The 18,629-nt window shown below is 45.5% G+C and overlaps 1 protein-coding gene across 2 annotated transcripts in view; it reads right to left on the bottom strand.

The window, feature by feature from the left end:
• LOC119160992 (large ribosomal subunit protein uL1) overlaps window positions 1-18,629 on the bottom strand; it is a 59,785-nt gene that overhangs the window by 22,617 nt on the left and 18,539 nt on the right. For both annotated transcript variants that reach the window (XM_075881640.1, XM_037413291.2), the window contains exon 4: window positions 13,622-13,791. In XM_075881640.1, the coding sequence (XP_075737755.1) occupies window positions 13,622-13,791 (170 nt within the window). The remainder of the gene's footprint in view (window positions 1-13,621; window positions 13,792-18,629) is intronic.

The following is an 18,629-nucleotide window of genomic DNA, read 5'->3' as shown; positions in this document are numbered from 1 at the left end:
CTAGGTGCTGATAATATGTCAATTCATGCAATATTTTCTAACCTATCTGGATAAATAGCAAATTTTCTATATATAATGGCTGCTAAGTATTCGAACTCTGGAAGTACCGAAATTCATGGTCCAAGAGATGCTCGCGCTAAAGAAATGTGCGGTTAGAAGGCGTAGTACTTCGTTTTCATTGACTACGCCACTGTCAAGGTGCGGGAGAGATGTTTTTTGTGGATTGTCAAATCTGGCACATACCCGCTCTGGGGGACTGGCGATTAAAACTTGTAGTAGCCAATATGTGATAACAAGACATTGATTGTCAGCCAATTTTACTAAAACGTGCAAAGAAAGAAAAAAAATTGGAAATTATATTTTGAGGAAAAATAAAGTTTAATAAATACATTAATGTACAGACATCATTTACCCCGACAGTTCTGGTCATTTCATATCTCTAGGTTAGAGGTAATCAGAGTACTTAGAATGCTCGTAGAGGCTAATGGCACTATTGGGCAGACCATAAACAAGCTCACAGCTAAAACCTTATTACCAAGGCGTCCTAATCTGGAGGTAGCCGGAGGAGGACAATTTACGAAGGCTGTTCTACGTTGTTCTGACCAAACTAAAAGAGATCGCTTAAGCCTGAGCATGCGAACCATACTGGGCAGCCTGGGGAATGTTCAGATTCCAACCTAGTGGTATTCAGGGGCGTTCTTGCGACTTTCAATGAGGCGACTAAACATTACCAGCTGGGCAGAAAGGTCTTGCCCTTTTCCATATGAATCTTTCTAGGGCACGGGCATCTGCCCTCTGCTTGTTTCATATCTCAATCGTCATTCCCAATCTTCATTCATACCCCAATCTCAATTTCACAGCCAACTCAATGAGGGCAATGATCCAACATGCCCAGATTGTGGCAACGCATCTACGTCAGAAGACATGCTCTGGCAGTGCCCTTCATTACACAGTTCTCAGCGTACAACCGAAAAGGAATGGGGCTCTGCGCTCAAAATCTCCGAGCTTGAGCTTCAACAAAGGCCCGTTGAGAGGGCCCACGACACGACGATGAGGCTCGGCCTACCCTTCCCAACGTGTGAGCGGCCCGCTGCTATACCACCTTGAGGAGGTATTCCTCGGGACCTTAATAAATTACTGTGGGCCTGTCTGAGCTTACAAATCAATGGACTCCGACATGACGCACCACGGCAGGCTTACTGTAGCCCCATAGTCTTATAGGGTATCGAAGTCGCTGCTGGGGAGTGCATGGAAAGCTTAAGGAGCCTTGTGTCGCGTGTACGACGTCACTCTAAGCGTTGTGTGGCAGAGGACGACCAGCTCTGGTAGTGTGCGATGATATAAGCTCATTCCATTGTTACCAGAGATTGAGTAGGGAAATGAAACGTTCATATTTGTCAATCGTTTTTAATTACCCAGCACAGTAGGCGCAGCGGTGCTACAGTGTGCTTATGTGTAGGTACAAGCGCGATTAATGTGTGATACGCACAAGAGCAAGACGAAGAAAAAGTGGAACTCATACTCTATTAAACACAGTACTTTAACAGCACTTCAGAATCACCCTTTCCACGAAAAGCGCCATATTGACAACAAGTGGCCAGCTTCAAACCCCTGAACTTTCTTAAAATAAAGTTATAAACTCCTCGTGAGAGGGCAAGTAAAATAAATTTTCAGTTTGTAGCAACCATGAAGTGGCATGTGAGCGTTTTGCGCGAATCCACCTTAGAATATGGAACACAAAAACGTGACAAAACCGGCTGAAGCACAATACGATTGCTCATTTGTAACGCGGTAACCTGAGACGATATTCAACGCTTAAGTTGAGACTCACGAAAAAAAGACGTAATATATCTGGTGGATGGATGGATGGATGGATGAGGCGTGTTCACTTTCGCTGGCTTTCACTAAAAGTTATGCGCGCAAAACTTGCATACGGTGCTTTCAAGGCTGTTATTAGTCATATCTCAACGTTTTCAACTTCTGCACTGTCATCTATTAAAGAGAGTTAGTTCATAAATGTTGCCTGATATCACCTTGTATATATAAGGCAGCGCTCACCTCGAGCGCCGTTTTTCAACGTGGAGCAAGGCACGATAACAGCCACGTACTTTTTTTTTTACTTTTCTGCTTAAGAAACAAAGACCCATTGATGTGGTATGTTGTACCTCATTGAGGACGAGGATAGAAGTGCACTGAGTAGATGAATGGATGGATATGAGTGAATGAATAGACGCCCATTTTATATAGCCCAAACAATAGTTCACTAAATTATGTTAAGGGAATTCTGAAGCAATGCTCGACTTCCACAGTGAAAGCGGTTTTTTATAGCAGTAATCTGGGATTATACTTTCGTGAATGTCCTCTAATTAAAAATATTGTAGGTGTAAAATGCTGAAGCATGAGAAACACGCATAAGCATGCATTAAACATCACCACGTACTGTTGTCTTATTTTTCTCTTACGCTGTTGGTGCAGTCACCATGAGTAGACAGCGACTTCATTGTCAGCAGCCTACCACCACAACCGTTGTATCTCCACGACGGCACCGGCTTTACTTTAAACCGAACACTTATGAGTAACTATGCGGAGTGTAGTTTTCAACTTATTTTTCTTCAAGTCAGTGCGTGTTTCACAACGTTCCTCGCCTACTGCACTGAAGACCAGATGTCCACTCACTTTTCTCTCTGTATTCATACGCATAGAGCTACACAGTTGCCAACACATTTGCACATCTTTATCATTAGGACTCACTTCTAGCACTGATTGTGTATGATAATGAGAGATATTTGGGACCCACAACGGCGGTCTTCAATCTTGCTATCCGGTTTGCGCAAGGTAGGTCGTGAACAATGTTGCTGCAAAGCCAGCTCGTCGCATTTAAACGCGATAGCGTTAAAGCTCATGTGGCAGAAATTTTGACGTCGGCGTCGGCCCCGTTCGTTGTGGGCGAAAAATCGTCCGTGAACGAAAAATCGAGAAAGAAGCCAATAAACCAAAAAAAGGAATTCTTGGTCCTATTGAGGATCGAACCCGGGCCGTTCACGAGGCAAGCAGGTGTCCTACCTCAAAACTACAATGTTTTTTTTCTTTATTGCCTTCTTGACTACAGGTCAAGCTAATCTGACAATCACTATCACACGTGTTTCATGCGTGTGATAGTGATTTTAGTGATAGCACTTTTATAACAGCTTCCACGAAACACTCATTAACGGATAGAACTCTCACATCACAGTGTCTGTATGATAGCATACTATGCCAAACCGAATGAAGACCAAGTAAAAATATAACATCCAAAGTTTACACAGAACTATCACAAGGCAAAAAACGAATTCCATATAGAGTAAGAGGTAAATATTTTTTTAAAGTCTCCTGTAAAATGTCCCAAAAGAAATAGCGTTCTTAGAATCAATAAACACATGTTCAATGGTCTCAGGTTTGTTACACAGGAGACAGCTGCTTCCCCATGGTACATACTTCCCTCTCTCTTCAAGCCACGTTTTTACTGGCAAGGTTTCCGTATGAAGTTTAAAAAAGAAGGTTTTCACATTGGGTGGTATACACATGTTTTTCACTCGCTTTAGTACGTCATGACCATATGATTTTTCATACTTTGAACAGTACAGGGACACAGGAAAACATTCTGTAATAAGTATTTCATAAGGCGCTTTCTTTTCACATTAGTTAGGTAATCTATCGAAAACCTTGCCCTTAAAAAACGATATGAGAACACAACTTCGCGCAAGAACGGTGACAAGGTATGTCGTTCTCCCCTGTCTGAAGATACAAAGAAGTCAGGCATGTGGTGTAAGAGCGTTGTTTGAAATAAAGAACATAAAAAAGAGTCTCTCTGGTCTCTTATTAGCAGGAAACGTGATATTAATTGGTTAAGAAACAGATGGCACAAAGACAGCCCTCCTTGCTTAACACGCCGAAACAAGTTTGTTCTAGATGTTCGCTCCCATGTAGAGCTCCTGATGAACGTGGCAAATATCCTGTGGATTTTATGAATGCTTTTACGCGTACAACTAAGTACTTGCAAAAAGTACATAATTTTAGCAGCCAGAAACACGTTGCATACAGCTGACCAAGAGAAAATTGATAAGCCACGACCGCCCCATCCTTCGGCGGTCGCGCGCAGTTATTCAGACTTTTTGCGCCAAAATGCTTCACTGTCTTGATACCTGTCCAATGGTACCCCTAGGTAACGACTAGGTGTCGTGAGCCACTGAATATTTCCAAAGGAACTGGGCGTGAGGTACCGATTACCATGCCATAAACCAATGCTTTTCTCTTTGTTCATTAAACTTCCACTCGTGTCACAAAACCTTTCAGTGATTCCTAATAACGAGGTGACACTCTCTCTATCAACGGGAAAAAAGGCAATATCGTCGGCGTATGCCAAAACACGCACTTCACATGACTGCAACCTCAAAACTACAATGTTACTTGCAGCTGCTTCGGGAAAAAAAGACTACATAATTGACTTCCATCAGTGGCAGTCTCAGCGATTCTCAACGTAATGGGCAACCGGTGCAGTCAGACGAGGCGAATAGCAGCTCCCTCGTATCCTTGCGAGCGTGTTGCCCCGCCACAGTGTTCTACCTGTTTTGGCGCTCGACTTCTGATCTGAAAGTCACGGGATTGAATCTCGGCTGTGGTGACTGCAATTTAGATGGGGGAGGAAATGTATTTGCATGTTAAACTGCAAATGTCGTCAAAATACGATGGTCTTGCGTCTGGAGAAAGTGCACAAAACATTTTATTTGATGTTCTGCGCAAGAAAATCGGTGATTGATATTCTGAAGGCGCTGCGTTAGAGTGCCTCGAGCGTGCAGCGGAGGCGAACGAGCCTATCAAGTGACGTCAGACGGAAGACACGAGCGCCATCTGGCAGTTATCTTGGAAAATGAATCGCGGGTGTGGCGTGCGCGCCCGTCTCGGAGGTGATAAGGTGTAGAACGCAAGGCGAAGGGTAGGTGCCACCACCGTGTGGTCTTAGCAAAGCGTTGGAAACACTTGCCTTTCGTGCAAGCGTTGCATGGTCAGCGCTGCGTGGTGCAAGAAAGCAAGAAACGCAAAAAAGCGTGCGTTTTACTATTCACCTGCACGGTCACCAGATCTTTTAACCTCGAGGTACGTGGTGGAAGACATGTCTGCTCCAGCTTTCTACACGCCTTTCGAAGCTTCGTTTCCCGGAGAGAATTTCTGCGACCGTATACTCCGACAATGCTCTCACGCTCAAACGATGTACGAAAAAAACTACCTCTGGAAAACCATGCGGTCGGAAGAAGTTGCAAACGCATTCGCAAACAGCATCATTGAATGGAATCCGCCAAATTAGAATTGAAAAAAAAAACAGACAGCGTAGTCTGATGAACAACGAACTTGTCATGACTCAAACAGAAGTTGAGGCCGTCTTAAACTCCAAGCCGATAACGTACTTTAACAGTGACGTCCGAGATCTGGAACCCTTCACACCAGCATATTTTTTGCAGGAAGACGGCTCGTCTCGATTCCAAGCCCAAAAACATCCGAGTTGCCCTCGGTGTCAATCGCGCCTTTTGAACCAATTATGGAGACATAGACAATGCAATCTAGAGCACTTTTCGCAACAATGGAAAAAGGAATGCCTTCAGGAAGTAAAATCATCACGTCAGGAAATTCTAACTGCTGAAGTGAACATTCAATACTTCGTACTTCTCAAAGAGAGGCCCACAAGCATGCCAGCTGTGGAAGCTAGCGAGAGTGAGGGAATTGCACGCCGGTCGCCATAAAAAAAAACAAAAAAAAAACAGGTCATGTACCATCACATTCGCAGACGGAAGCATCTACAAGGAACTACCAAGGTGCTCGACCCTTTGGAAGCTCACCAGCTTTATTCAACTTTGTTTTGCCTGGAGCAGGTTGTCGCAACTCCGACGCAAAAGAAGTTGTGGCACTCACGCGCTGCTGGTTTGCTCGAGACACGTTTTGTTTTTCCTGGTTGACAAGCTGGTGAAGAATGCGTTTTTTTACGACATTAAAGCCTTTGACTTCTCTACCGAAGGAGTTTGTCTTTTTACCGTTTTCATTTTCATTGCGTAATTTTCCCGGTTCATGTTCCGTTTGAAGCATCAGGGTGACGCTTTTTGAAAATGTGGCAGTGCCACGCGCGTTTTCTAAGCAATTTGGATGCGTTTCCGCTTCAGCGACAATAAAAACTGTTAGCAACGCACTGCACAGACCAAGCCGTAATCTTCAGGAAGCTTCACTGTTGGCAAAGATTGATCTATTGGAATCACGCGCAAGATGCGAATAGTCACGTTTACTCGATAACTTACGCGAAAACCAGTTATAAGGCTAGAAGATTGAATGAGAGGTACTTTAAATTAAGACACGTAGCACAGGTGAATAAATAACTCGATGGTGAAGGACTCATCACGTCGATATCGGCGTGCAGTCTATATCGCTTGTATTTTGCTTTTGCATTTCCTACGCACATCTTGGCCTGAATAGAGAGCTTTCATCTTGAACACGCAAATTGCAGCTTTCTTTAACATCACGACCATAAAATATTGTCACATTTTCACTATTAGTAAAGATGGTATAATTATTTCCGCTACTGAAAGACAATGTGTTTAATTTTACGACGCGTTTTAATAATATTTGGCTTTTTATTAAGCAGAGGAAGACTAATTTGCCTTGAAAAAGGTAATGGTGTCATATTTACTGCTTATTTACACTCGTGATTGCACCTCAACTAACTGAACTCCTGTTCTATATGTCGATTTCATAAAATACCTTGATGTGCTTTCATATGAGCGCCTTCCCCTCGAGTGATCATTTGGCCTATGTTTGTGGTGACTACTAAATATATCACGGCTGCTATTTCAAATTACATAGGTTGCACCTACCAGAATAAAACACTATTATGCATGTCCTTGCGTACGGTACGTCAATGAAACAGCGCGACCGACATTCGCAGTTCGAAACAAGCCACATTTGAGCATGCGCGGTGCCATTGATGCATGCTTGCTTTGATGTTTTCTGTCAAATTTATCGCCACGGCCGCAATAATTGCCTTGGTCATCAGAAGTGCTGAAAACTGGACCACGCAAAAAAAAAAAGAGGTGCAGCCACTCAGATCGGTACCTTTTATACCGTGAACTTATTACCGATTTTCGTTTTGCGCTAAACCATTTAGGCCGCTTCAAATGGCAAAAGCGGTTATTCAATCCGCATTGAAAAACGTCTATCAAGAATGGAATGGACACACGTCATGGGCGCCGCGCATGCTCACATGCGACATAACTACAACTGCAGATGTCGCTCGTGCAGCACCGAGCACAACGCTGTGTCACTCTACACAGGAGAGTTGTTGAGCACTGTACAGACGCCTGCCATATAGCACCGTATATCAGCTTTCTGTGCTACGCGCCTGTAGTATTTCATTCATATTATCTCGAAAGTCATGATAAAAAATGCAGCGTGTGAAAATTTTCTATCATTGCGAAATTGTTTTGTTTCTCTGTTTTTTTCTGCTTCGTATGTCGTCTCATATGGTGTTATTGAATGAAACTGGTGTTCTACGGCAGTTCTGAAACTGCTAGTTCAAAAAATGCATCACTCCTCCCAGTTTCCTAAACTATTAAAAATTACTCGCTTAGCTGTTCACACAAAAACAGCGCCAATAACGAGGGACAAGAAAAGAAGGAGACAGACAGCGGCTCTGACTTACAACAAGATTTATTTGCTGGAACCACGCAATATATACTTGAGCAGTATCTCACAAATAAAAAATGACAAACCAAAGAAAACGGAAATCACCTAACCACTGAGTAATCATCGTGATAACGCGCAATTAACATCACACGTGCCAACATACTGAAGAAAATTTATTTCTTTTTGTGATAGAACAATCGAAAACCTGCTGACACAGATTAACCAGCCTTTCCATTTCTGCCGCCTCATCAATTTCGCGTATCATCTGATCCCGATGATGCCTAATGACCGTACAATGCTGAAAGTCGGGGACACAGCCGCAGTCCCGGCAATGAATGCTTACGTGGCCCGATATTGCAGAAGAGACATTGTGAGCGTGCTCTTTCAGCCGCTCATATAAACACCTGCCTGTTTGGCCGAAGTACCACTTGCCACAGGACAGGGGTAGAGAATACACCACCCCTTCGATGCATGAAACCTACTTGTTCTGATCTTTGATTGGACTGCGTGCAAACGATCCAATCATTTCTTTTGGATCGGCACATTCAAAAGTGGTGAAGCGCGCTTTTGTGAAGACATGTCACAGAAACGCACTGCGAAGGTCTTGCCATCACATGATTCAGACCAATTTTAATCAGCAAACTGAACGCCTTACTGAGGCTTGTTTTTCAATGTATGTTCAGACCGCCATTGCCGAGTGTCTATTCTGATCAAGAAATCAGAATGAGCCCAGAGACTAATTCTCGAACGCGCACAAGGGATACGGGACAGGACAGAGGAAACTTTCTCTTTATTCCCTATATTCACGGCGTCACCCACAACCTCAAAAAAGTGGCCAGCAGGTGCGACATAGATTTGGTTTTGTTTGTTCCAGAAAAGCCGGCTACGATGTGCAGGGCCATAAATCCTGTGTGCAGGATAGAGCGAGGCGGCAAAATCAAGCATCAGAACAAGTACGCCCCTTGTATAGAAGGTGTGGTGTATTCTCTACTCCTGTCCTGTGGGAAATAGTACGTCGGCCAAACAGGCAGGTGTTTAAATGAGCGGCTGAAAGAGCGCGCTCACAATGTCTCTTGTACAGCATAGAGCCACCTCGGCATTCATTGCCGGAACTGTGATTGTGTCCCCAACATTTAGCATTGTACGGTCATCAGGCGTCATCGGGATCAGATGATACGCGAACTTTATGAGGCCACAGAAATGAAAAGGCTGAGCAATCTATGTGCGACAGGCCTTCGATTGCTCTATCACACACAAAAAAAGTTTTTTTTTGAGACTGTTGGCACACGCGTTGTTCATGGCGCGTTATCACGATGATCACTTGGTGGTTAGGTGATTTTTGTTTTTTGTTTGTCATTCTTATTTGTGAGAGACTGCTCAAGTATATATATTGCACGGTTCCAGCAAATCAATCTTGTTGCAAGTCAGGGCTGCTGTCTGTCGCCTTTTCTTGTCCCTCGTTATTGGCGCTGTTTTTATGTGAATAATGTCGTACCAACTCGCCCAAGCAACAACGTTCGCTGCTTTAATTTCTATCACATAGGCTATTTTAATTGTTTCACCGTTCAACCATGTGTCATTGTCGCCATGTACGTCTACGCCTTGTGCAATGCCAGAAATTTCTCTTTTCTTGTCCGGTACAAACAACTTTCCCCTGACATCATGCTGCTTTTTGGCGGTTTCAAGACTTTGCAGTGACACGGACTCAGTTTTCTCAAGCTCCTTAGTTCTGACTGGCACCGAAAAGCTCGTTTTCACGAGCAATGCCTGTTTCTCTCGCTCCAAGGGACTACGAACTATAATGAGGGCAAGAAGTGGCTTGATCACCGTGACCTAGCTAATTCGGCGGCGGAATTTCGTTTGCGGCAGATGCTGACAGAACTACAAGCTTCGCTGCCAAAAAAGTCTTCCCCCAGTAAAGATGCACTACATTTTCTGGCTAATCTGTCTTTGCCTGAGAACCTTCGCAGTGTGCTTGGCCACAGCCCCAAGTATGCTGTTGAGTCAAGAAAGTCAAGGGCTGGACTTCTGGGCCTGGTCCGCAGCAATTCTAGCAAGGTACCTGCTGACTGTGCTCAGAGGTGTGACTCCGAGGGTTGCGACATTCTTTGTAACCATAGAGCAGGCTTAAACAGGGTTCCTGTAAAGAACGTAAAATCCTTCTGGAGGGATAATTCATTGTTCTTGGTAGCAGAAAATAAGAAGGGAAGTTGTTATTTTTCCGAATGAATTCTATAGGAAAAAAATTGACCCTGTATCTGCATGGTACACTTCAAATGTCGTCGAAAGACGATAGCCTTGCGTCTGGAGAGAGTGAACAAAACGTTTATTTGATGACCTGCGCAAGAAAATCGGTTAGTGGTATACTGGAGGCGCTGCGTTAGAGTGCTTTGAGTGAGCTGCGGAGGCGATCGAGCGCATCAATTCACGTCACACATGAGACATGAGCGCTATCTGGCAATTATCTTGGAAAACAAAGCGGGCGTGCAGGGAGGTGATATATCAGGTGTAGAACGCAAGGCGACGGGTAGGTGCCACCACCGTGTTGTCTTAGCAAACCATTGCAAAAACTTGCCTTTTTGTGCAAGCGTTGCCTGGTCAGCACAACGTGATAAACGCTATGGTCCTTAAATTTACTTATGTGTGCTTTTTATAGTAACAGAAACACATACAGAATATTGAAGTGTTGTTATGGGGCCACAGACATGCGCAATAATTTCTTTTTCATTGACAATCGCACAAGTATGAACGCTGAATTTTGAGCAACATTGGTGGGCGCTGCGGGTGGGGTCGGCCGTTAGGAGTATCGTTTGGCCACTTTGGTACCGTTAAGGATACTATTAAGGGCAAACAAACAGACAAGTGTAAAAACAAACAGACCAAGATTTGGCTGTCGAAAGTCCCCAAGAAAGACTATCGTCTTTGAAAAGCTAGTGAAGCGATTCTGTCTGTTTTGGAGCCCCAAGCTTACGTAACGCTTCCGAACGTAAGAACCTATGCAAAAGATTGGTGTAAAAGGCTGAATCTTGATGTATTGGTAAAAAATATAGATGGTACGACAAGCTTAGTTTGAAAATTTTCTGTAACGCGAAAACGAATTAACTTAACTTTTCTTTCCATGTTATAGTATCAGAGGCTAGCTCGTGGCAAAACATGCTGGCATAATTTCTTGAGGGTAAACTGATGTTATTAAACATAGACGATCCGTTCATAGCTAACAGTTCCAATGATGCGATTTCCGTGCTGAAAGATAAAATTTTTGCTACCAGGCATGCTCAATAAATATTAAAGATTTGTACTACTCATTGCCACACAATAAGCTTCTAGCTTGCATATGCGAGTGCATTGACACTTTTGGCGTTGTGACTTATCAGAATGCATTAGGCCTATCTGTTGAAGGTTTTATGGAACGGCTTGAGTATTACCTAAGATCGAAATTTGCATAGTGGGATAATCATATCTACTTGCAACGTCATGGGGTGTGCATAGGATCATGCCTTGAGCCCATTTTATGCGATTTATTTTTAGCCAGCTGTGATCGTACCTTTCAGAATCGCTTGCAATTCACAACTCTTAAGAAAGTATTCCGCTACGTTGACAACTTCACTGTGTTGTTTCAAGCTGGAACTTCTTCAGCCATTTCATCTTTAATTAGTATTTAAGAAATTTTCAGTAAAGTGCCTTTCTTCGCTTTTTATAACCTATGAAGTTCCGGACAGAGGAACCATCAGGTTTCTAGATTTGATGTTAACGTTGAGTCCATCCCACGTGTGTTAGGCCTATAAGCCCCGTGCAAACAAGGCAATCCTTCCTTTTGGATCGGCACATTCAAAGGTGGTGAAACGCGCTATTGTGAAGACATGCTACACAAACGCACTTTGAAGGTATTGCCATCACATAATTTGGTGCAGCTTTATTCAGCAAACTGAAAGCCTTACTGAGGCTGGTTTCTGAATGCATTTTTTGACCACCGCTGCTGAGTGTCTACTCCGATAAATCAGAATGAGCCCAGAGCTCATTCTGAGCATGATGAGCCCAGAGCTCATTCATGCTCTAACACGCACAAGGAATAAGGGACAGGACAAACGAAACTGTCGTTATTCCCTATATCCACGGCGTCACCCACAACCTCAAAAAAGTGGCCAGCAGGTGCGACGTAGACTTGGTTTTGTTTGTTCCAGAAAAGCTGGCTAGGATGTGCGAGGCCGTGAATCCTGGTTCCAGGAGAGAGCCAGGCTGCAAAATCAAGCATCGTAAAAAGTACGTTCCATGCATCGAAGGGGTGGTGTATTCTCTACCCCTGTCCTGCGGCATGTGGTACATCGACCAAACAGGCAGGTGTATAAGTGAGCGGCTGAAAAAGCACGATCACAATGTTTCTTCTACAGTATCAGGCCACCTCGGCATTCATTGCCTGGACTACGGTTGTGTCCCCGACTTTAAGCATTGTACTGTCATTAGGCGTCATCGAGATCAGATGATACGCGAAATTTATGAGGCCGCAGAAATGGAAAGGCAGGACAATCTATGTGCGACATGTCTTCGATAGCTCTACCACAAAAAGAAATGTTTTTTTTTGAATGTTGGCACACTTAGTGTTCATTGCGCGTTATCACGATGATTACTCGGGGTTATGTGATTTATGTTTTATTCGGTTTCGCATTCTTCTTATTTGTCAGATACTGCTCTGAAATATATTGCTCGGATCCAGCAAATAAATCTTGTAAGTCAGTGCCACTGTCTGTCTCCCTTTTTTGTCCCTCGTTATTGGCGCTGTTTTTATGTGAATAATGTCGTACCAACTCGCCCAAGCAACCATGTTAACTGCTTTGCTGTACCATTTGTCAAAAGAACATGTGGCTAAGCTATAAAAAAAGTCGACATCCGTTTTATTTTTAACCAGCTCCCCGGTCGTGCTTTTGTAGCAAGAATGAATGTTGTTGAAAAAACATCCCATGGTTCTTACATTGGTGCATCATTCATCCCACCATTGTTGTTGCAGTGTCTTTCATGTGGGTAAATGTACTCTATTTTTATCTTGCGTTTTGGGGTAGAAATCAAGTCTTTCATATTTGGTTTGCTTTTTCTCGTGTTATCGCGCCTAAATGTAGTTTAAAAGATACACTTTTGTCTTTTCCTAGTTCCTTCTGGATATTGTACATTTCAATATACACAACTCATTCTTATCTCGATCTTACTATAGCGATGAAGAGTATGTGATTGGCTAGCGAGATCACGCGGTGCCCTTAATCCGAAGCTCGGTTAAAACTGTGTGCGCTTACACCTATTCGGTCAAAGTGGTGCCATGTTATCTCGCACTCAGGCAATCATGCTTATCGCAATAAATGTAAGCCTCTAAAAAAAAACGAATTGCTGTTGTAACCGAAAGTGCCTCTAGATATATGCCTTTATCGCCTTCATATGAATTCTCGAAAAATATTTGAATGAAGCACCTACAGCAAGTGATCTGTATAGCATTTGTGTTACAATGACCGGTAGCGCATATACAACTTTCTCCTAAATTCATGCTCTGCCAGACCGTGTTGATAGTGAAATGGTGATGACCCTTGCATTTGGGTCATGAGGAACCGGATTCCAATTCCGCCTCACCAAGGGAACGGAAGGACGAACAGAAGCACGGGGTCCACTAAAGCAACTTCGCAATAAAAAGCCAGAGTCATGCCGTAGTGCAATTATTGATGCTTTCCATGTGCATTATAACCATCAATAGCCAGCGGCAATGCCATTAAGCCGCCTAGTTGTCTGATACGATCAGCCCTGCCAACTTCGTTGCAGAATGCTATGATAGTAACAGCAATATTTTCCTTTAACTATCCTATGTACTGACCAATCAAGCATTTTACTATTATATTCTGCGCTTCACCAGCTGCCCACTAAACTTCAATGAGAAATAGCATACCTTCACTATGAACTTGACTGTGGCCTCGACATCTTCAAGCGTGGCCAGCATCAGCTCATCGTCGGGCAAAACCACAGGGAACTTGTCCATCTTGCCAAGACCGTTTGCCAAATTACGTGGAATCTTCTTTATCACAGGCTCAGACGCGATGAAGCCACGATATCGCTTGGCTGCGAAGTGGCGAGAATAAAAAAAAAAACGTGGCTGATCCCTCTTTCTAGGAATCGGTAGAACACGAAAGTGAAACATGTTTTCACAGAAGTATTTGAGGGTTTATTGTGCATTGTTTTGCGGCAAGGTCGAATGAACGAATGCTACAGCCACAAGTTTCAAAGTCACGCGAATAACGACAAGCAGCTCGAAACTTGCTGAGCGCACCTCGAGCAGAAAACACGCTGGAAATAAGTATACACATGACTAGCGCGGACTAACAACTGTCACAGCTCGGCAATGAAAGGGCGCTGTTTAAACATAAATACACACGAAACAAACCCACAACTATACACCGGACAAGAGCGAACAGCACTGACAATCTTTACTTCGTGTATGAGCAGCATGCTCTTTTCGTAAGCACGGCCGCGGCTGTGAACGGAGTGACCTTCGTGATCACTTCAGTGGCGAGTATGATAAGCGTGCGCGCAGAGGAGACTATGCTCCGTGGATGCGGTGGTCTTCCAAATAGGACTGGCGTGGAGGAAGGAGGAGACGATCTTCAGAAAGTGCTCAACACTAAAACCCTTTGATCTAGGAAAGTATTGCCACGATCCTCTGCACACGCGTTTCCTCCTGGATTTTCTCCCAAGATTGGAGAGCACTGCGCCCAGCGCCATTTTTCGCCGCGGCGCCAACGGACGCGCCGCTGAATTCAGCAAAGGCACGCGATTTCAGGCCACTTGCACGCCCCGGTAATGTAGCAAATTTTGAAAAACAGGGATCCCAAGATTGAGAACACTGAAATGGCCGTTTATTAGAAGATTACTTTCTTTCTAAAGTTGCGTAATTGTGGCGTTCTATTTGGAAGAAGCGTTATATAAAGTTGTTTATGCAGGTGTTTCTTTCTTCCAAATATTACGATCTTTACGTATGCATCGTATTTCATTTTGCTTGTGGCAACTACTAAACACGTGAGAAGGACCGCCTAGCAGCAACCACTCTCCTATCCGCTCGAGGCTTATGCCTCTGTCGAGGGTGTTTCCCGTGCTCTCTGGCAGGATAGTGGGAAAATTACGTTTGAACTGCGTCAGGTCTCAGGTTTTTTCTTCCAATCGTAGCAAAAAATGCAGCTTGAAATGGTGGTAAGTGAAATATAGCAAGAGCGTATAAAAAACGGCCAGATTTCAGACACAATAAATTTAGTTCACAAACTTTTACTAACACACTGCAGTGCTAAACATTATTGGTACAGAACCAATATGAATTATTGCGGAACAATCATAATCGTAACTGACGGCGAAATCTTCAAGGTCAGAACTCATCGATGCTATCATTCGGGCTCATGTTACATCAACAAGAAAGATGAGAAAGATGACAGGTTGGCTATGATCAGTGATTTAATTATAATATGTAAAGTATACGTCAGCTGTGAACTATGATACCGCTACGTGGCTGTAAAGGGGTCTGAAAATCCGAGCCCTAAGGCGGGTTAAAATAAGGAAATAATAAAATCCTGACAGTGACATGAAAGGCCTCTTGCGGGAACGAATAACGGTGGTCGTGGTAATAAAACTAGGATGAGGATACTTGGCAATAGCACGGCTGCCTCCTCAATTCCCTTGGGCCCAAGGGCAGCGAAGCAGGTGCTTTTTTTTTTATTGTAGCCACCACAGCAATGACCTCTGTTTAGAGGTTGAGCTACAGATCACTCCAAAAAATGGGATTAAATGGCGTACATTTCTTAAAAGCGCAAATAATGATTCGTGTTCAAAAATCATATCGTCATCAGTGAACATCAAATGACGTAGAGAAAGCTGCTGTCGATATGGTAGTAAAAAGCACTTTTGAATAGCATCTAACTTACTGCACTGCACGAGGATGTGAAGAACAGTGAGTAGTTGTCCACATTTCTCACAGATGGGCCGGTCACCACCAGACAGCAGATATGCATGTGTACTGCGTGTACTGCGTGGGTGCGTGTACTGCGTGCGGGTGCGGGTGCGTGTGCGGGTGCGTGTGCGGGTGCGTGTGCGGGTGCGTGTGCGGGTGCGTGTGCGGGTGCGGGTGCGTGTGCGGGTGCGTGTGCGGGTGCGTGTGCGGGTGCGTGTGCGGGTGCGGGTGCGGGTGCGGGTGCGTGTGCGTGTGCGGGTGCGTGTACTGTGTGCGTGTGCGGGTGCGGGTGCGGGTGCGGGTGCGGGTGCGGGTGCGGGTGCGGGTGCGGGTGCGGGTGCGGGTGCGGGTGCGGGTGCGGGTGCGGGTGCGGGTGCGGGTGCGGGTGCGGGTGCGGGTGCGGGTGCGGGTGCGGGTGCGGGTGCGGGTGCGGGTGCGTGTGCGGGTGCGGGTGCGGGTGCGTGTGCGGGTGCGTGTGCGGGTGCGTGTGCGGGTGCGTGTGCGGGTGCGTGTGCGGGTGCGTGTGCGGGTGCGTGTGCGGGTGCGTGTGCGTGTGCGGGTGCGTGTGCGTGTGCGGGTGCGTGTGCGTGTGCGTGTGCGTGTGCGTGTGCGTGTGCGTGTGCGTGTGCGTGTGCGTGTGCGTGTGCGTGTGCGTGTGCGTGTACTGCGTGCGTGCGTGTGCGGGTGCGTGTGCGTGTACTGCGTGCGAGTGCGTGCGGGTGCGTGCGTGTGCGGGTGCGTGTGCGTGTACTGCGTGCGAGTGCGTGCGGGTGCGTGCGGGTGCGTGTGCGTGTACTGCGTGCGGGTGCGTGCGGGTGCGTGTACTGCGTGCGTGTACTGCGTGCGTGTACTGCGTGCGTGTACTGCGTGCGTGTACTGCGTGCGTGTGTGTACTGCGTGCGTGCGTGTACTGCGTGCGTGTGTGTACTGCGTGCGTGTGCGTGCGTGTGTGTACTGCGTGCGTGTGCGTGCGTGTGTGTACTGCGTGCGTGTGCGTGCGTGTGTGTACTGCGTGCGTGTGTGCGCGTGAGCGTGCGCGTGCGTGTGTGCGCGTGAGCGTGTGCGTGAGCGTGCGCGTGCGTGTGTCATATTTGTAATCTGTTAACTTAATTTTGTGTAGCGTGATCTAAAGACTGTTGGGCAGTTTCTATGTTTCAGCCTAATAACATGTAGTTTATTTGTTTGCCTATCCCTGACACCCGGGACACTACCACATGTTGTTTGACTGTGTAGATTGTGCATAAACTAGTGTAAAGTGACACAAGCGCAGATGTTTTACGTTTATGCAGAGATTTTAAAGCCGTTACAACGCTCAAAGAATTGGTGTATATGATTCTTGGAGCGTTGATTTTTTGATGTATATGTTGCAGTTTCCATTTCTTACTTTTTAACGGCATTAATAGTTATGTAAACTTCTGCAGTATAGTTGCTCGAATTATGGTGCAAAATACCAAAATCACAAAAGGATAGCTGAACGGCAGTAAAGGACACACCAGTGCTAGACTTTGAAGCATCCGTGAAGAATTCATGACAGGAGTATTTGAGCTGCAATTCGAGAAATGTATATGAGGAATAGGAGCATGTTTTGTTACTTCAACAAAAGATAAATCACAGTGAATGAGCTGCCACTGTTACTGCGGCGGATATGCGGCGGGATCCATTTGACAGTTTTCAAGAAGTGGCACACCGGTTTCTTCAGCTGGACTCCTCCCGCGAAGTGAGAAAGGTCATTTCACTGAAGGTCGGCTATCAAAATAGACACAACTCGACAAATTATTCATTGTGGAGTGTGTCGGGTGTTCCTTATCTGCATTTACATTCCAGTAATACAAGCAGGATATTTGTCACGTGTAAATACCACGAAAACGTCTGCGCAGACCACCGTGCACGAAGAGACGGAAAAGTGCGTGGTGGCATGATGGCACGAGACGCGCTTTAAAGGTTCGGGCCAGGCGCAGTGCAGTTCCTGGTTCCAAGACGAGCGAGACGTTCTGCCGGGCGAGGCGAGGGCGAGTACGGAGGACCACAGAGCCGGGCGAAGTTCAGGGTGGCCAATGTGCCGAGGCATCAGGTGCCAGCGTTCGGGTGAGTCACTGATCAAAGGACCGCCGAGCGGTGCTGAGCCGTACCGAGTGATGCGCCAAGCTTGAACGTGGGTTACTGGCCCAGGAGCTTTTGCACCCGAGCTATGCCTAGCTGTGTCCTCGCTAAGGCGAGGAACTTCTGTAGAGCTGCCACACCGAAGCTGTGGCGAGCAGCATCCCAGCACGGCGCAGACAGTGCTGTGCTGGAAGGAACCCACATGGTGAATAGCCATTGCTGGGTGGTGCTAGAGGCGTTCTCGAGGTCGGGCTGGTTCAGACATCTTCGAGGCATCGCTACCACCGCTCCAAAGCCGCGAGCCTCATATCACGGAAGTATACCACCCAGTCTCGAGGTCGCAAGGGTCCAAGCATCACATAAACGCCACTACTGCTGATCGGAAGCCGTGCGCCTCACATAACGGGACTACCACCTGTTCTTTTATTTTCGTGCGCTGTGGTGGAGTACACTACCGATATCTCTTCAATTATTGCATTAGTTTGTTAAATAAATATTTAAAAACGCCTTGTCTGTTTCGTGCGCCGCTGCACAATAATATAAGTGCCGAACCATCCTAAACATCACAACATATAAGTTCTCTGAAGTTAGAGCGACCACTCGTTTGACTATACATATAGGCTTTCTACAGGGCTTGGGCGAGATGCCCCTGTTAAGAGGCGAATGCCCAGATGATCGATATGATCAAGAATCTTGAACACGCTCGGTGTGGCATACTGGTAGACTATGGCTCCATAGTGTGCTTTCAAGACATTTGTTCAGCTTTAGGAGACATTTTCTGTCACTGCCATATGCTGTACGTCACAGGACATTGAGGCATTTATTGCTTTCATACACTTTTTTCTGAGATATTTAATGTATGACA

The sequence above is a fragment of the Rhipicephalus microplus genome, chromosome X (assembly GCF_043290135.1).
Source record: "Rhipicephalus microplus isolate Deutch F79 chromosome X, USDA_Rmic, whole genome shotgun sequence".
In the NCBI taxonomy this organism is placed as follows: domain Eukaryota; kingdom Metazoa; phylum Arthropoda; class Arachnida; order Ixodida; family Ixodidae; genus Rhipicephalus; species Rhipicephalus microplus.
The sequence above is the reverse complement of the archived record's forward strand: the minus strand, read 5'-3'. Positions and strand labels throughout refer to the sequence as shown.